The following is a 15853-nucleotide window of genomic DNA, read 5'->3' as shown; positions in this document are numbered from 1 at the left end:
AGGAAGGGGAGAAGCTTTGCTAGTACCTAAGCAACTTCCCTTTCAGCTTTATTTTAAGAAAATTTAAGATGAGAAACTGTGCCCAGGGTTCCCTCCCTGACGCCCTCTCCCCCCCCCCACACAAGCATTAGGTAGATTGGTTTGGGCAGGAGCTCCACTTCCATCTTTATGGTCTTGGCATTCTCAAGACATTTCTGCTTTGTTTGTGCATTTTTAATATGCCCCAAGTCAACCTCTAGGCATACTTAAGCTAACTTACCTCCCGAGAAACCAACGATTGTTAGTTCTATAGTTACAAAGCTGCATTAGTATGACATAGGTTACTAATGCTACTTTTCTCCTGAGCTGTTATTTTTACGTGTGTTTTTCAGAATACAAAGCTTTTCTTGAGTACACTTGGCCCTTGGACAACATGGGTTTGAACTGTGCAGGTCTACTTATACACATATTTTTCAATAAATTCACTGGAAAATTTTTTGGAGATTTGCAACAATTTGAAAAGACTTGTAGATAAACCTTGTAGGAATATAAAAAAAACTAAGAAAAAGTTAGGTTTGTCATAAATGCATAAAATATATGTAGATGAGAGTCTATTTTGTCATTTACTACCATAAAATATACAGAAATCTATTATGAAAAGTTGAAATTTATCAAAAGTTATACAACACAAATCATACAGGGTGCCCTTCAAAGTGGAGAGAAATGTAAACAAATGTACAGATGCAGTATTAAATCACTGCATAAAATTAATTGTACATGCTGTGCCCCTGTAATCATTTTATAGCCATCTGTTGCTCCTGCTGAGCTCAAGTGTTTTGAGTATCTACTTAAAAAGCTGTGTGATGTTAATCATCTCTTCATGAGCAGGGTGCCAGATACTCTGTGCAGTAAATTGCATATTGTGGTAAAACATGATCTCTGTGTATCTTGCATATTTTTCATCGTGTTTAGTGCAATACCATAAACCTTGAATAACATCATGAGACCCATATGATGTGCCGCTAGTGATGCTGGGAGCGCTCCCTAGAAGCAGAGAAAAGTCATGACGTTAGAAGAAAAAGTTGAATTGCTTGATGTATACTGTAGATTGAGCTCTGCAGCTGCAGTTGCCTGCCATTTCAATATAAATCAATCCAGCATAAGGACCATTATAAAAAGGAAAAGAAATTTCATGAAGTCATTGCTACAGCTATGATAGCAGGCATGAAAGCCTTGCACTTTTGGTGAAATATCTTTTTATCTTGAATTGATATACAGCTTTTATGTGCTGTGTGCACATAAGAAAGGCACACCTACAGACTCCAATACAATTCAAGAAAAAGTGAAGTCGTTAAGTGACAGGCTAAAGCAAAAGAAGGTGAAGGATATAAGGTGGAGAATTGAATGCCAGCAGAGGATGGTTTGAAAGTTTTAGAAAGAGGTTTGGCTTTAAAAATGTTAACAGGAGAACCATCTTCTGCCAATCAAGAGGCAGCAGGCAAGTTCCCAGATGCTATTAAGAAAATCTTTGAGGAGAAACGGTATCTCCTTCAACAGATTTTTAATGCAGACCAAAGCGCCTTATTCTGGAAAAAAAGTATGCCACTGAGGACATTTATTAGTAAGGAATCTAAGTGAGCACCAAGATTTAAGGCAGGAAGGGATAGGCTAACTCTACATTTTTGTGCAAATGCAGTTGGACTTATGATCAGGACTGCCCTTATCAAGAAAGCATCTAACCTAAAAAAAAAAAAAAAAAAAAAAGAAAGCAGCTAACCTGCAAGCCTTAAAGGGAAAAGATAAACACCAGCTGCCAGTCTTTTGGTTCTACAATAAGAAGACCTGGACAATGAGAACCCTTTTTCTGGATTGGTTCTGTTGTTACTTGTACCTGAAGTCAGGAAGTACCTTGCCAGTAAGGGACTGCCTTTTAAAGTTCTTTTAAATTGGACAATGCCTCTGGCCATCCAGAACCCCATGAATTTAACACCAAAGGTGTTAAAGTGGTCTACTTTTCCCCCAAAACGTCTTTAATTCAGCCTCTAGATCAGAGGTACACGTAAGGACCTTTAAGGCTCATTACACATGGTGCTCTATGGAAAGGATTGTAAATGCTGTGAAAGAGAAAACTGAGAGAACATGAAAGTCTGGAAGGATTACACCACTGAAGATGTCATTGTTGTTATAGAAAAAGCTGTGAAAGCCATCAAGCCAAAACAATAATTTCCTGCTGGAGAAAACTGTCCAGATGTTGTACATGACTTCACGGGCTTTATGACAGAGCCAATTAAGGAAATCACGAAAGAAATTGTAGATATGGCAAAAAAAGTCAGGAGTGAAGGGTTTTAAGATATGGTTCTTGGAGAAATTCAAGAGCTTATAGACATCACACCAGAGGAATTAACAGATGACTTGAGACAAGTGCTTCCAAACCAATGCCAGATGAAGAGGAAGAAGATGACTTAGAGGAAGCAGTGCCAGGAGACAAACTGATATTAGACCGTCTGGCTGAAGGGTTCCTGTTATTCAAGACTACTTTTCACTTCTTTTACAACATGGATCCTTCTGTGATATGGACACTGAAACTAAAGCAAGTGGTGGAAGAAGGATTTGTGCCATATAGAAACACTGAGAGAAATGAAAAAGTAGAAAGAAATTACGATGCATTTCTGTGAAGGTACCCCGAGTGTGCCTGCCTCTCCTGCCTCCCCTCCCACCTCTTCCACCTCGTCCACGTCTGCCACCCCTGAGAATGGAGGAGTGCCCCAGCCTCTTCCTCTGCGGCCTACTCAGTGTGAAGACAACGAAGATGAAGCCCTTTGTGGAGAAGACATTTATAATGATCCACTTCCTCTCAAGGAATAATAAATCACCATCATGCAGTATAGTTAATAAACTTATCTGTTGTATATGCATGTGAGTCTCTTAGTGTGAAAATCTAATAACTGTATCGTAAGAGTTGTATGAGGTTTTTCTGTCATCATCACCTATGTATTCATCGTGTAGAACATCGTATGCCAAACTTGTATAGAAGTCGGTAGCCTATCCTTACATAGGCAGAAGGTAAGTGATATTTAATATAATATCAATAATATGTTCTCTTGCTCTTTTATAATTTTGCTTTCAAAGAATTACATTATCATTCATTATGCCTGCCTCTCTTTCTTTACTGAAGAAACTTTATCAGCCTGCCATTACAGGTAGTTGTTTTTTTTTTAAGTAACAATGTTTCTAATACTGTATGATGAATATGACTGTAGTACATTCATTAGTATACAGGCTAAGCTATTGTAAAGCAATTGTATTGATTAGGCTACCATAAAAGTTATATTACTACTGCTTCTTTATCAATGCATGAATTGTTAAAACTATAAATAAATGTGAATTTCTTTTCATATTATCTTTTCATTTTCAATGTATTAGTAATATGTATAACATCTACAGTGTTTTGTATGATATAAGAATATGTAGATACTGACAGATGACTCATCTTGTGAACAGATGATGTAAACTTACAGTATAGATATACAGTACCATAAATTATTTTCTCTTCCTTAAAGTTTTCTTAATAACCATTCTCTTTTTTCTAGCTTACTTTATTGTAAGAATATAGCATATCATTCATATACAAAATGTGTCTCACTCATGTTTATGTTATTGGTAAGGCTTCTGGCCAACAGTTGGTTATTAGTAATTAAGTTTTTGGGGAATCAAAAGTTATACATGGATTTTTGACTGCCTGGGGTTGGTGCCCTAGCCCTCCACATTGTTCAGGGGTCAACTGTATTATGCTATTGCAGATATTTACTGTGAGACTGGGTGAACCAAAAGTCAATTTCCTATGAGTCCCTAGCTTTTACTAATTCTTATGTAAATATAGAAAAACAATGAGATTAAATAAATTTATTCATGTAAATTGCCTAAAAGAGTTCCTGCATAGAGAAGATTCTCAATAAGTACTAATTAACAGCATCACCAGGTTCCTATTATATGTTAGTTATCTCATTATTAAATGGGATCATATCTTTATTCACCTAGTTAATTGAATTATATGTCATTCCCCAGAGGGACTATAACTAGTACATGCAATTATATGTTTAGGTTACTGTACTGACAGCTAAAATGTTTAATATCCATAATGTAATATTAATCAAATTTGACAGAAGTTAAACATTTTCACCTAAGTGAAAGGTTAACTAACATTTAAATTCAAATATATCAGTTTACATGTATTCCACTAGAGAGCATATTGGCATTCTGTGTCCCTTTTGCATTCTAGATAATATGTTCTTGGCACTGCCTTCAGGCAAAACTGGTAAGTATGTGAATATGGAAATAGGAAAGCAGGTGGAAAATGGATTATGAGATCTTTGTGTCTAGAGGAAGGAGGAAGGAGATTGACTCTACCTAGAGTTAATTCCTATTTTATTTTTTGCAAGTGTTGCAAGGTGGTTAGAACTTTTTCTTCTGTCTGATCCCTTCTGTTTTCAGGGATTGCTTCTAAATTTCTGGTCTACTGAGAGGACTTTGTTACTTTCCAGTGACTATGGTTTGCAATTAAAAAAATTTTTATATATACACAGATGCATGTATACACATGTACGTGCACATGTATATATTTGAAATGACATAAAGGTGTTGGGAGGGTAGCTGGATCATTGGCTCAGTTTGTCATCTTAATCCAGTCTATAAAAACATTTTGTATTATCTTGATGTTTTTCCCCTTTAGATTACAAGATCTTCTGAGTCCAAAACAGGCTGAGGATACAGAGAAAAAAGATGAGCCCAGCAAAGATAATCAGCGGCAGGCCCTTACTGACCAGAGATACTTTCAGGTATTAAATAGCCGGCAAAGAGACGTGTGTGTAGCAGACATTGGTTTTGGTCGCAGTGATAAACCACCGTTCTGTGAGGAATGCTCATGTTCTGTATTTGTGTCTGGCCTGTCTTGTCTGCCCTGACACACCCACGTGCCTAAAACATTTTAGGTACCTTGGATTAGAATTTGTCTTACCCTTAAAAGAGACTTTGCCTAGTTCCAAGCAAGGTAGTATAAAACTGGTAAGATTTAAAAAAGGTTTATCACCCTTTTTCCTACTCTTCCCCCAAAGATGTCTCCTTTTAATTTTGTTCTTGTTGCTGTTGTTGGTATTCTCACTGTTATTATTATATAAGTAAATCCATTTTCCTAAGGTCATTGTCTGTTTTTGTTTTTTATTTAGCTATTTAGTTCATCTGAAATTTATTTTTTTATGTAGTGTGATGTAGAGATCTAACCTTGCTGGTTTTACAGACCATTTATTGAAAAAATGAGCTGTTAAGCCTGGTAGTTTCCTGATTGAACTGTGCCTGCACTCATATTTTATTGGGTCCACACCAGGTGTTTTAAACTTTGAATTAATTACAAATAGTTTTTAAATTAAAAGATTCTAATTAAGTCCTTATTTCTAGCTTCTCTTAAAAAGCAAGAGAACCTGGCAACAAATTCCTGCATAGTCATTATCAGAGTAGAACCATGCCTTTCCCTGTCACATCCGGGCATCTGCTCATCAGTTAGCCGCAGTTGCCACCTGTCCTAACTTCATCCACTGATGCTCTTACCTGGCTTCTGTAGGCGGTTGAGTTTGCAATTTCTGCTAGACCATTTTCTACTTTATTGAAATGAAACCTTTATCGTATACCATATTGTCTTATTTGCATAGGTTTGTTTCTAGGCATTCTAGTCTGTTCTATTTCTATACTATTTTCATGTTCTTTTAATTTCTGTAGTTTTATAGTAGGTGTTGATATCTTTTTATTAAGGTATCATTGATATAAAGTCTTATAAAGGTTTCACACAAGCAACATTGTGGTTGTTACATTCACCCATATTATCAAGTCCCCTCCACACCCCATTGCAGTCACTGTCCATCAGTGTAGTAAAATGCTATAGAGTCATTACTTGTCTTATCTATGCTATACTACCTTCCCCGTGACCCCCTTACATTATGTGTGCTAATCATAATGCCCCTTAATCCCCTTCTCCCTCCCTCCCCACCCCTACCACCTGCTTCCCTTTGGTAACCGCTAGTCCCTTCTTGGGTTCTGTAAGTGTGCTGTTGTTATGTTTCTTCAGTTTTGCTTTGTTGTTATACTCCACAAATGATGGAAATCATTTGGTGCTTGTCTTTCTCCACCTGGCTTATTTCACTGAGCATAATACCCTCTGGCTCCATCCATGTTGTTGCAAATGGTAGGATTTGTTTTCTTCTTATGGCTGAATAATATTCCATTGTGCATATGTACCACATCTTCTTTATCCTTCATCCACTGATAGACACGTTGCTTCCATATCTTGGCTATTGTAAATAGTGCTATGATAAACATACAAATGCATATGTCTTTTTGAATCTCAGATCTTGTTTTCTTCAGGTAAATTCCTCGGAGTGGAATTCCTGGGTCAAATGGTATTTCTATTTAGTTTTTTGAGGAACCTCCATTTTGCTTTTCACAACAGTTGATTCCACAGATCAGTGGAATGGCCTTTTAAAGACTTAGGTATAGGGCCAGCTAGGTGGCAGTACCTTGCAGAGCAGGGGTAAGGTTTTCCAGAAGGCTGTATATATTCTGAATCAGCGTCCAATATATGATTCTGTTTCTCCCATAACCAGTTCATGACTTCAGGAATCAAAGGGTAGAAATGGCTCCTTTCTGAGACCTTATGCTTTACAAGCTTAGAGGTCTTAGTGACAGGGAGGAGTGCCTCTACCGAGAGACACAACAATTACCTTGAACTGAAATTTAAGACTGTTTTGCTTCCTTATGCCTCTGGATCAACAGGCAAAGAAGGGTGTTATGTGCTGGCTAGAGTTATTGATCTTGACTACCAAGGGGAAATTGGCTTACCTGCTCTGCAATGGAGGAAAGGAAGAGTATGTCTGGAATACAGGAGACCCCTTGGGCATTCTTAGTGTTACAGTACCTTGTGATAAAGGTCTCGGAAAACTCCCAACATTCTAGTCCAAACAGAACTACTAATGGCCCATACCCTTGCTTCACAAAGGAAGGCTTGGGTCACTCAGCAAGTAAAGAACCAGGACCAGCTAAGGTGCTTACTGAAGGCAAAGGTATAGAGAATGGATTTTTGGAAGAAAATAGTGGAAAATACCAGCCAAGACTGTGTGATGAGTTGCAGAAATGAGGATTGTATTTGTCATGTGTATATCCTCATTTAATTACAGCTAGGTTTGTGCATATATATATATATGTATGGCATATATCTTTGTTTTATTCCTGCTCTTAGTCTCTTATTGCATAATAGAAGATATGTTGACTTTGTATCATAGTGTTTTAAGTATTGTTAACTTTATATCATAGTATTTAAGTCATGGGATATCAAGGAGAAGAGTAAACACCACTCCAAGACTTTACCTCCTCTTCTGGGGAAGAGGTTAGTGCATTTTCACTGGTACACAGGATAGTTTTATAGTGTTAGGTAATACATGATCTTGTTACTGTCATTATTTGGAGATTAAGAATGGTTTAAGGAGATGTGTATGGGTGCCAAGTTGACAAGGGATGGACTTGTGATGCTTGATTTTATATGTCAACTTAACTAGGCCACAGGGTGTCTGGATGTTTGGTCAAATATTGTTCTGGGTGTTTCTGGATTAAATTAACATTTGAGTTGATAGACTGGGTAAAGCAGATGGCCCTCCTTAATGAGAGTGGGCCTTACTCTCAATCAGTTGAATCCCTGAAGAGAACAGAAAGGCTGAGAAAGAGGAAACAGTGCCTGCCTGACTACCTCTGAACTAGGACATCACTTTTTTCCCTGCCTCTGAACTTGAGCTGAAACATTGGTGGTTTCTGGGGCTTGAGTCTGCTGGCATTTGAACTGGATTTATTGGCTCTCTTGGGTGTTTATATTGCCAACTGAGGATCTTGGGACTTGTCAGCCTCCTGTATAATTGCCTGAGGCAATTCCTCATAACAAATACACATACACCCACGTATATGCACGCACACACATCCTTGTTAGTTGTTTCTCTGAAGAACCCTAATACAGTGTTAAGTATTTATATTCTTTTAATTTCCTCTGTTTCAAAACTTTTATGAAAAATTGGAAAAAGTCATTCACATCTCAATCAATACTTCAATCTTTCATTCATTCAAAGCTTCTAACTTATGCCTGCTTTTCTTCATGTCTGACCTCTACTTCTTCAGACAAGCAGCGTGGCTAGGGGATGGGATCTGTTTCTTTCTTTCTTAGTGCTCTCCCTTTTCTTCTGGTCCTCTCCCATATATGGTTTCTTCATGCTTGGCAGGGAGGGTGGATGTTGGGTGAAACTAGGTAGAAGGGTAGTATCTTTCTTGACTGGTGCTGGTGGTATACTCTAGCAGTGGTGCCCATTGTGTGGCTGAGGCCAAATACTGTCTGCTTTTCTCTTGAATGGAATGCTTGTGTGTGCAAGTATGGAGTTATTTCCTCCCCACCAGCTAGGGACTTTGGCAGCGTGCCATTCATTCTGTAGGCAGTGCATTTTCCAGCTGAATCCCTCTTTTCCTATTCAAGTGATACTCCCCTGCGGTCCTTCAGCTATAGGTAACTATTTTATTTCATGAAAGCAAAGCTTTATTCTCTTCCAAACTGTCCACTTGTCTACAGAGTGCATTATCAGATTACAGTGTAAAAGGGCAGCTTCTCTTGCTGTTTTCTTTCTTTGTTCTACTCCATTTTTATCTTTATATATGTATCAGTTCATGTTTTTACTATGTAACAAACCCTCCTAAAACATAGTGACTTAAAATAATTCTTTAATATTGATCTTGACTGGGTTCCTTTATGCATGTACTATCCAAGTCAGCTAGATGGCTCTGCTTCTGGGAGTTGGGTGGATATTGGCTAGGGTTAGTGGGAATGACTGGGCCATGTACCTTTCATCATTTACCACCTAGCCTAGGTTTGTCCACTTGGTAGCCTTCAGAGAGAGAAAGTAGAAATAAGGCTCCTTGAGTCTTGGCCTCTGAGCTGGCCACCCCATTACTTCCTTTTCTGTGGACCAATGCAAGGCCCAGGACCAGTCCAGATTCAAGGAGTAGAAAATAGACTCCACTTCTTGATGAACCTTCAGTGTCACCTTGCAAAGGGAAGAGAATATAAGGAAAAGAAATATTGCAATAATTTTTGCAAACAATCTGCTACAAAGTATGGATAAATACTGCTAGACATACATGTAGTCCCCTTGGTTCACCCTCTTCATCATGGAATGGGATCAGCCTGCTGCCCTCCTGACCTTTGGGGTGATGCTGGGGAGAAGGGGAACGGAAGGTTCCTGCTCTGATTAATAATTTAAATGGAGGTATTGTTTTCTCCATTAAACTGGTATTCAAAGTGAAGTTCAAATATAACAGTGAAATACTGAAATGTACTGTCCTACACTGAACAACAGCAGCAGCGAAACTGTCTGCACAGCAGCGCCGGATCAGGCCTCAGGGACCTGCAGCCTTCTGGAGCTTTCTCCTAGGAGAAAAGAGAAACAGCACAGCATTTTTCACTCACTAGTTCTATACATTCCTTTAAAAGACACTTGTCTTGGTGAATCCTGTCCAGTGAATTGCTGACATTGTCTTGGGCTGGTCACTATCCAGGATCAGTTTGATTACCTCTTAGTGAGACTTGCGTGCTGTTTCCAGGATTTCTTTTTAGAATGCTGTTGGGCTTATTATTCATTGTACTTATTTTGAATTCAGTTTTAGCTATGAAACAATAAGAAATCCCCTGTTATCAAATTTAATTTAAATATGAGGAGATAGAAAAGGGAAAATGAGGTACTTTAGCTAAGGATGTCTTGGTGATTGTTAATCTCTGTGTGGATTGCTCTTTCCTATTGAGGTCATTCATAACCATTTTCAAATCTAAATAATTTACAAATGCACTTAGCTTTTTTGCGAGTCTGTCATTCTCATTAGAACTTACATGTTTATCACATTGATGAAATTGTTGTACTTGCAAAGCATTAGATGTGTCAGCCTTATTAAAGATCTTCTTACTGCCTAAAATTAACTCTGAAAATGATGTTACACTGTTCTATAGAATGCTCCTTTAACATATATCACTTTGACAGGACTATGATAAACATTTCAACTAAAACACCATCTTTTTTTAAAGGTACTGAGTAGCATTAATTCAGTTATTCACAATCCAAGAGTTCCAGTAATAATTTATAAACAGAGCAAAGGAAGCGTTCAACATTTTAAAAAAGATCTTGTTCAAGATTGTGGATTTGAGCATCTTGTTCCTATAATAGAAATGTGGGCAGATCAACTGACTTCCCTAAAGGTAAGGGGTTGAATATTCTTTACAAGCTTTGAAAATATATTGGAGTCTGTGGGCATTACAAATAAGACTAGCCTTAATTTTTTGGTTTCTTTGAACTGTTAAGCTGAAAAGGCTTAGCTTATCTAAAACTTGAATTTTGCTGCTTACATATTTGTTTGGAGTACTATCTAGTTGATCTTGTCATTACTAAAGCTTTGCCTCTTGTAGAGTTCTACCAACACGACATATTTTTAGGTCCATTGCCTTGTTGAAAATCTATAGTGGATGCATTTTGCCCTTCTAAGGCCCTTCCCTCCCTGTTCTACCTTCACCTCCCTCTTTTTGGTGTCCCCACACTGCAGATTTTCTCAGCCCTTACTCCTTCCTCTGCAGATGTAATGTCATCCTTCATTCCATTTTAATTGGGCATGTATTTTCCTTTGTTCATATTTTAAATTACTCCTCTTCTTTCAAAACTGAACTTGTTCCTGCCTGTGTATTCTCTAGAGCACATATCAGTCTGACAGCAGCCAGTGCTTCTGTGACCCATGCTGCCTGTCCCTGCAAGAGTAAAGCTTCTCTTAGGAAGTTACTGTGTATTCTTTATTACATAACGTCCAAGTTTTTTCAGTTTTTCTTGAGTCAGTCACTGAAAGGTGAATTGCTAAAGTCAGTAGTATTTAATGTCTGTTACCTTTAAACTTGAGATTTTTCAGTAGCTGATACATATTTCACTGCCTCTGTTCATGAAGGTGAACAGTGTAACTCAGTAACAAAATTTGTCAACAGCAGCCTTATTGCATGAAGTGTAAGTGATGCAGGAGATGTGTAAGAACGTGTCAGCTCCCTGTTGGTCTTTTTTGTTCTCTATTGTGTCCTAAGAAACCTCCCAAATACATAATGAGTGCTCAATATTTGTCAAAAGAATGAAGCAGAATCACACATTCCAAGACAACAAAAAGGAGAAGAGGATATGAATTTAAAAAAATTTTTTAATGAAAACATACTTGTAACTGATGAAAGAATCTTCACATTCAGCCTGATTTCTCCTTTCCTTTTTATATAAGGCTCAGAGCTATGAAAAAAAAAATATTTTTACTGAGTGACAGTGTTGGATTAATATGCCTATTTTATAGGCCTGTGTTTCTCCAGTTCATATCTCAGGAGAGGGTGAAATAATCAGTGGTTAATTATGTAAATCATGGCATTTTTCCGATCATTGCTTGCCATGGGGTTTTCCCAACAGGAGGAAATAGTGCTAACTCCACTTTTCTCCTTCTCAGGAGAGATGGGCTAGAACATGCCTCAGCCTTCCCAAGAGAAGGGAAAAGACTAGACAAGAAAAGGAGGCAAAGGGCAGAATCAAATAAATGGATAGTTATTGATTATTTACTATGTTCGTGGCATTGTGGGAGATATCAGAAAAGGTGAACAAAAGATTCAGACTAATTGGAGAGACAAAACATACGAAAAATAGGAAGTAAAATTTAACCATTCAAGATATTGTTAGAAGAAAATGAATGCCATAAAAAGAGAGAGCCCACGATGACAGTGCCAAGTGAGTAACGCAGCTGACTTGTACTCCTGGCCCTAGAAAAGCTGTACAGTAGTGGTGCCCTCATGGTACTGTACAGTTTTCCTGCTAGAAGGAGACAAGGAGAGTTAACTTTATAATTAGAATATTCTGAACACCCCCAAGAGGAATTTGGTGGCTTTGCCATTTAGACAGTGTTCCAGGTACTTACCTTACACTGCAGAATCTGGATCCAAATTGAGAAACACATGAGCTACTTTGAGGCCGCCTCATATGAAAGGTTTTCTATACTGTAGCAGCCTCCAAGTTTGGGACAGCTGTCTTCTCAGATCAGTTTTTTTCTGAGGTTAGGTTTTGCTTTAAAGGAGGATGGGAAAAGCATGGAGTGCTATCTGCCTACTTCTTTCTGTCTTTCCCACTCACCTCGCCAGGAAAGGTGAGCTACAGACACTGTTGCTTTCCAAACCCTGTACACTGTTGTATGCTACAGCTTCCCCACTCTCCTGCTCCAGAGGCTAGCCATACAGAGTCAGATAAGACCTGGTTGTACTTCTTTGTACATCCCACAACTGAGGAGAGATGAATTTAGGAGGCCTTCCTTCAGATTTTTCTGGATTTGTTTGACTGACTGTGCTAGTCATCCTGTCATTGCTAAGTAGAGCAGAACACCTTTTTTCTTATCCTTGTAATACTTTATTCTCAAGCAAAATGTATATTTGGTGTGCTTTTGACTGTAGACCATTTCTTTATAATTGCACCTTGTTGATGGAGCATCGGTTAATGAAGGTACCATTCATTATGCAGCAACTTCTGACTTTTTTTTCTTCTTTCAAATTCTGGTGGCACTTATTCTTTAAAACATTGATTTGACACTGAATATCTTCCCTTGAATTGCTAAGATAGGTAATTGCCTTCTTCCAGAGTGAAAGGTGAGAAATATCAATGTGTGAGGTCTGGGCATTAATTGGAGATGGTTTAATAAGTGGAGGACAAAAATAAGGAGTTGGAAAAATAACCTCCTCTACTTCTTTGTGTATTTTAGAGTTGCACTAATACATGCAGTTTTTGATCACCTGAAATGTGGCTAGTGCTATAAAATACACATCAGATCTAGAAGACTTAGCATGGAAAAAATAAAAAATACTGATTATGTATTGAAATGTTGTTCTGGATATATTGGGTTCAACTATGTTATTAAAGTTAATGTCACCTGCTTTTTTTTATTGTTTCATTGATATATAATATTATGAAGGTTTTTACAACATTCCCTCATATTATCAACTCCCCTTCCACACCCCATTGCAGTCACTGTCCATCAGCATAGTAAGATGCTATAGAGTCATTACTTGTCTTCTCCAGGCTATACTGTCTTCTCCATGACCCCCCTACATTATGTGCGCTAATCATAATACCCCTTAATCCCCTTCTCCTTCCTCCCCATCCCCTTCCCTTTTGTAACCACTAGTCCACTCTTGGGTTCTGTGAGTCTGCTGCTGTTTTGTTCCTTAAGTTTTGCTTTGCTGTTGTACTCCACAATTGAGTGAAATCATTTTCACCTGTTTCTTTTTATTTTAAATGTGGCTAGTAGACAATCTAAAAAAATTTTTTAATTGAAATACGGATATACAATCTTATATTGGTTTCAAGTATACAATACAGTGGCCCTACAGTTAGCCATATTATTAAATCCTCACCTCCCCTAGTGCAGTCACTATCTGTCAACACAGAAAGATGTTACAGAATCATTGACTATATTCTTCATGCTGTACTACTATGCCCATGACCAGCTTACATTATGATTGAGAATTTTTGTGCCCCTTTGTCCACTTCACTCTCCCCACCTACCAACCTCAACCCGTCCCCCATGACAACCACCAGTCACTTCTGAGTGACTGTGAGTCTGCTGCTGTAGACAATCTAAAATTACTGCAACTTAAATTTCTTTTAGACAGCATTGTTCTAAAGGGCCAACCACTGTGCCATGCACATAGTAGATGCTCAGTAAATATTTGTTTATCAATTGGCCAGTCTTAGAGTTCTAAATATCCAGTAGCCTTGACCCTTGTGCACAGTTAAAAATAGGTAAGGCCAGCATATCTAGGCCAAGAACTAAGTAAGCTGTTAAGATTAAGTAGAATTAATTTAGGCATCCTTTCAAATTAAATACCTGCCTGGAGATGCATGCTATAACATGGATGAATCTTGAAGACATAATCCTAAATGAAAGAAGCCAGTCCAAAGGCCACATATTATATGATTCCATTCTATGAGAAATGCCCAGAATAGGCAAATCCACTGAAACAGAACATAGATTAGTAGTTATCAGGGGCTGGGAACAGGGGAGAATAGAGAATTACTACGAGGTGGTATGGGGTTTTTTTGGTGGGTGATGAAAATGTTCTAAAATTGGATAATGGTGATGGTTGCAATTTCCTGTTAAAGATGTTAAAACTACTGAATTGTACACTTAAAGAGGGTAAATTTTATGGTATATGAATTACATCTCAATGGGCCTGCTGTAAAAAAATTCAAGGCTAAAATGTAAAGGATAAATTTATTTTTTATCCATCAGAAATTCAAAATAATTACTTAAATAACATACACTAATAATAAATAATATATAATTACTTAAACATCCAGATTCATGATGATCAATATATGTTTTTTGTAAGGTGTATATTTACATGGAGAAAACTAATTTAACAGACTTTTTCTAAACTGATAATAAAATTTGAAAAAATATTGATGTGGTTAACATATGTTAAATCAGTGTAGATAATTATATTTTATTAACATCATGGAAACTACATTTAAAATCTATAATACCATTTTGTTTCTTTTGTTATGAAGGATTTATATAAGTCCTTGAAAATACTATCTGCAGAACTGGTGCCTTGGCATAATTTAAGGAAACAGGATGAAAATGAAGGTATCAAAGTTGAGGATCTGTTATTTACAGTAGACACCATATTAGAAGAAGTTGAAAATAAGGAAAAGGTAATATTTAATACCTAAATGTTCACATTTTAACATAATCTTTTCTTAAAATCTGGTAATGAAATGGATATTGATATTTGTTCTGCTAAGACTCTATTTCTCTTTTTAAAGTTTTTATTAAATGTTTGGGATTATTTTAAGATATGATCTTTCTTTCTCTCCCTCTCTTTTGCCAGGATGGCAATATGCCAAACTTTCGAACTCTGCAGGCTATTGTTTCTCATTTCCAAAAATTATTTGATGTGCCTTCTTTAAATGGAGTGTATCCCCGAATGAATGAAGTTTACACTAGGCTTGGAGAAGTAAACAATGCTGTGAGAAACCTCCAAGAACTTTTAGGATTAGGTGATGATCCTTTGTCATTTTTGGCCCCCACCTAAGAATTATTCCTAGTAAATTAACAAAAAGTAGGTAAAAAACTTTTTAAGTAAAAGAATTGAGAATAACCGAAGGAAAAAGCACGTGGTTTAATGGTTTTGAAAATTGTCATTTAAAATATCCTATCCTTTGATTTCTCTTTTATAGATAGATCATCCTCATTGTGTGTGCTGGTGAGCACAGTTGGGAAATTGTGTAGGCTGATTAATGAGGATATGAATGCACAGGTTATGCAGGTATTGGGACCTGAAGACCTCCAAAGGTATTTATTTTAAAAGTTTGCAGAGTATCATCCAGAATTCTTGGCATGGTCAAATTCTGAAGTTATTTGCCTTTCCTGTTTGGAATAGCTTTTTTAAAGTAACTTGACATTCTAAAATAATCTCTTACCTTAGGGATGGAGAGAAGGCTAAGTATTTTCAAGATAAAAATAGATTGTAGGGCTTATAAAGTTCATGTAAGGTGAGTCAGGACTCCAGCATTATTGCTATGACCTGTTCCCAGGGGAAATTGCATATATGTGAGCAACTTCATGTGAGTTCAGAATATATAAACAAGTCTTCTTTTTAGTACTCTAAAATAGACCACTGAATAATCACTAATGGTATAGCTATTATTTAATTAGAATACAAATGTTAAGGATTGTTTGAAAAGCTAGGCATCTC

At 37.2% G+C, this 15853-nt stretch overlaps 1 protein-coding gene across 8 annotated transcripts in view; it reads left to right on the top strand.

Annotated features, from left to right (window-relative positions):
* Nucleotides 1-15853, top strand: part of CEP70 (centrosomal protein 70) — a 112521-nt gene that overhangs the window by 71806 nt on the left and 24862 nt on the right. For all 8 annotated transcript variants that reach the window (XM_036991851.2, XM_036991846.2, XM_036991854.2 and 5 more), the window contains 5 exons: nt 4709-4814; nt 10130-10300; nt 14664-14810; nt 14987-15155; nt 15336-15450. In XM_036991851.2, coding sequence (XP_036847746.1) covers nt 4709-4814; nt 10130-10300; nt 14664-14810; nt 14987-15155; nt 15336-15450 — 708 coding nt within the window. The remainder of the gene's footprint in view (nt 1-4708; nt 4815-10129; nt 10301-14663; nt 14811-14986; nt 15156-15335; nt 15451-15853) is intronic.

Source organism: Manis javanica, chromosome 3 (assembly GCF_040802235.1).
Source record: "Manis javanica isolate MJ-LG chromosome 3, MJ_LKY, whole genome shotgun sequence".
Classification (NCBI taxonomy): domain Eukaryota; kingdom Metazoa; phylum Chordata; class Mammalia; order Pholidota; family Manidae; genus Manis; species Manis javanica.
Note: the sequence above shows the minus strand (reverse complement) of the source record. Positions and strands in the feature narration are given on the sequence as shown.